Raw genomic sequence first — 3,910 nt, 5'->3', positions numbered from 1 at the left:
GAAGTTGATAATTAATAAAAAAAAAATTTCTATAAAAACTTCTGCATTTTTATTTATTTATCAATATCAAAATTTATTAATATATATAAAAATATAAGAAATAAATAATTACATTAATAAATAATTACATTAATAAATAATAAATATATTAAAATTTTTTAATATTAATAACAAAATATAATCAATGGAAGGAACAAATAGAAAATCAAAGTCAAGATGAAATTCCTGATCAAATTGGCAAAGAATAGAAAACCAACAAAAGGTCACGATCTATGCAATCAAGACGATATGTTAATCGAAATGAACATAAAAGAGACACCTATATATTTCAAAGTATTTAGAAATCCAAAGGTATTTAAAAGAAAGTGTGGACAAAAGAAATGCGTACTTTAAGAGAATGGGCAAAGGTTTCAAGGGTAAATATTGTTAATAATTCTGTCTATAATGAATACAATAATATATCTAAAATTAAATAAAAATAATAAATAAAAATTAACTTAAAAAATTTTTCAATCAATATTTTTTATATGAATTTTTTCAATTTTTCCTCTATTTTTAGTTTTTTTTTTGATTTTTTATAGCACACATAGTTTTAAAAAAGGTTGAAATAGGTGCGCTGTGGGGTGCGGTTGGCAGGACTATTTTTTTTTTTTTAAAAAATCAAACTAACCTATTTTCGAACCCCTAGTAATATTTTATATATTTTAAAACAAAAATATTTATTACATATTTTATTTTAATTTTTTTTAAATAAAAATTATATAAAAAAATAATTTAAAATATATAAAACATTGAGAACATTATCAGAATAATTATTTTTCTTTACACATTTTGTTATAAAAATATCTAATAAAGAATAATATTTCTTTTATTTTGAAATATATTAAAAAATACCCTTTTTAAATAATTAAAATAATTTTTTAAATTTTTTCACCCATTTCCCACTGCTTATTTTATTTCTATCATTTATAATTTAATTAAAAAACCCCTTTTTCCCTATTAGATAATAAACATCAATCCAATATAATATATTCACATTTGATGTACAATAAGAGTAAATGCAGAAGAGCTGGAGGAGCTGATATTTAAATTAGAAATTTAATTATATGGTTACCAATTCAGAGTTCACATTTCATCATTACCATCAAATACTTCACAAGTTTACAATTATACAGAGCTAAAAGTGATAAAAATTAATAAAATTAAAAAAAAATTTTAAATAAATAAAAAAAAAATTAATAAATTAAAAATCATTTTTTTTTTCTTCTTTATTACTTTATCAATATACAAATAATACTTTTCTTTTATAATCAATTCGATTATAGTTTATTTTTATTTATTTATAATCAATTTATTTATATTTTTTTTTTTTTATTATTTTATAGTTAAAATAATCAAATCAAAAAATATAAAAAAAAATGAAAAATAATAAATTTATAAAACTATCAAAATGGTGAGGCCAAAGAATAAATTAATATTTGGGCAAGTTTTGACTTGTAAACTCTTGGTTTGGCAATAAATTTAATTAGTGCATAAAGACTAATGGCAAAAATCTAATAATAATAGTTTAAACAATAGTTTGGATACAAGCCTCAACAACGAAGATAGCTTCGACATGAGTGATACCGGTATGGAATCAACATCATCCAGTAGCAAAGGTAAAAGTAAAGGAAGAGGCAAGGGCAAAGGCAAAAATAAAAATTCTAAATAAATAGTTAATTATCTCTTTTTTTCCTTACAGAAACATAATTTCTTTTTTTTTTTTTTTTTTTTTTTTAAATTTATGTATTTAATTTATTTTATAAAATATAGATGATTATTTTAAAACTCATATAAAGTAATAAAATGAACTCTGTGATAATAATTTTTTTATAATAATAATTTAAAATGAAAAAAATATACAACCCCTTTTAGAATATTTAATTAAAATAAATAACAATAACTTTTTTTTTATTTTTTATTCCTTTCGTTTGTGTACATATGAAGTTCCTTTTAATAATTCTTGAATTAAATGCGCACCAACCACCATGGAAGCTGAAATATAAAAGCTAAAATTGGAAAACAACCAAGACTCTATTCAACCCGAGTGTGTGATGGAAATTTAATTTCTTTTTGTCTAGTTTTTTTTATGATGATCTAAAAAATAGTTATTCTAACTCTAATATTTAATACCAAACGGAATGGCTCTGTGTAGCCTTCATCAGTGTCATAAATGGACATAGTTTTCATCGGTATCATAATGGATATCATCATAATCTTCATGGAACTCTTGATTAAATATTTGATTTCTTTTGATTTTTGAAAAGATGGAAAAAATTAAAGCAAATAAATAGGTTATAATTTTTGAAATAAAACCTATTATTTTTTGAATCATTTTGAATTATATAAAGTAGTTATTATTTTAAAAAAATTTATTATTTTTATTGAAGTTATTATTATTAAAATTTTATTAATGATAATTAAAAAAAAAAAAATATTAATAATAATGAAAAAAAATAAATTAAAAATTTAAATTATGTGTCAGTAGGGGTATAAAAATTTAAAAAAAATAAAAATTAAAAAATAAAAAATAAAAATTAAAAAACTAATGGGGGTGGCGAACTTAGAAAAAAAAGTGTCATTGAAAGGGCCTTTTTTTTAATTTATTTTTTTTTTTAATTTACTTTTTCATTTTTAAAAATTTTTTTTTTTTTTTTTTTCTTTTCTTTATTTTATATACATACAAATAATCATATACCTTTATTTTTTTATTATAATATTCTGACATTTAATAAATTTTAATAATAGCAATAATAATTTTTTATATTTATTAAATAATTTTCAAAATAACATTTCACATAACAATTAAAAAATGGATTATATAATGATTGTTTTTTATATTTTATTAGCTATCATCAGCATTTCATTATTATATTTTATAATTAAATATTTTGCCAAAAAATATAATAACAATAGAAACAATAATAGCAATAACAATACCCCAATAACCAATAATTTATTTGATCAAATGAATTTTTACCAACACCCACAACAACACCCACAATATTTTAGAACAAATGATCAATCCCCATCACATCTATTTGGTCTCACAACTTTCCCATCACACCTTAGACCACAGTTTCCACCACCAAATTCATCTGCTCCATCCACAATTTTATCATCAACCTCTGAAGGAAAAGAATGGATATTTGGATCAAAATATTTGGAAATAATAAAAAAAAGGGAAAAAGAAGAAAAAGAAGAAAAAGAATGGGAAGAATACCAAAAATCAATAAAAGACAGATTGATTAGAGAAGGTTTTTGCTACAAATGTATTTCAGCAGATATAAAACCACACCGTTTGGCTTTTATTGGATGCGGACATCAATTTTGTTATAAATGTATTTTAAAAAGATCATTTAGTGACAAAACCTGCCCACTTTGTGAAGATCCATTTGATGATATCATTGTAAGTAATTAACACATTCATATTTATATATTAATTAGATGAATTATATTAATTTTTTTCATTGATACTTTATAGAAGTACTGGGAGTTATGAAGGCTTATAAGGCAATTAAGATGAAGATATACATTAAGATGATGATGATCTTTTAGATAATGGATACTCGATTAATATTGAAATAGGTGGCGATTAAATTAATAGTTTAAATACATTACTCTATGTTTCTTTTTAGAAATCGATGAAGACTAAATTATTAATAAAATCGTTCATTCAATGTTTCAATTATTGATCGATGAAATTAAAAAAAAGTCAGCTACATCCTAAAAACAATCTCATCTTTATCAACCTTCATTTCTTATAAATCAAATATTGGGGTTTTTGTTTATTCTTTCTTTTTCAGTGCCAACCATTTCTAGTCACATATCAAACATTGGGTTTTTGTTTATTCTTGTAATATGGTATAAA

The 3,910-nt window shown here is 21.1% G+C and overlaps 1 protein-coding gene across 1 annotated transcript; it reads left to right on the top strand.

The window, feature by feature from the left end:
- Positions 1–2,851: 2,851 nt before the first annotated feature.
- DICPUDRAFT_160244 (uncharacterized protein) lies at positions 2,852–3,500 on the top strand (the record flags this gene model as incomplete). The annotated part of the gene is made up of 2 exons (XM_003295044.1): positions 2,852–3,452; positions 3,487–3,500. 2 exons carry the CDS (start codon positions 2,852–2,854, stop codon positions 3,498–3,500), a joined length of 615 nt encoding a protein of 204 aa, XP_003295092.1.
- Positions 3,501–3,910: the final 410 nt, after the last annotated feature.

Source organism: Dictyostelium purpureum (genome assembly GCF_000190715.1).
Source record: "Dictyostelium purpureum unplaced genomic scaffold DICPUscaffold_724, whole genome shotgun sequence".
NCBI lineage: Eukaryota > Evosea > Eumycetozoa > Dictyosteliales > Dictyosteliaceae > Dictyostelium > Dictyostelium purpureum.
Note: the sequence above shows the minus strand (reverse complement) of the source record. Positions and strands in the feature narration are given on the sequence as shown.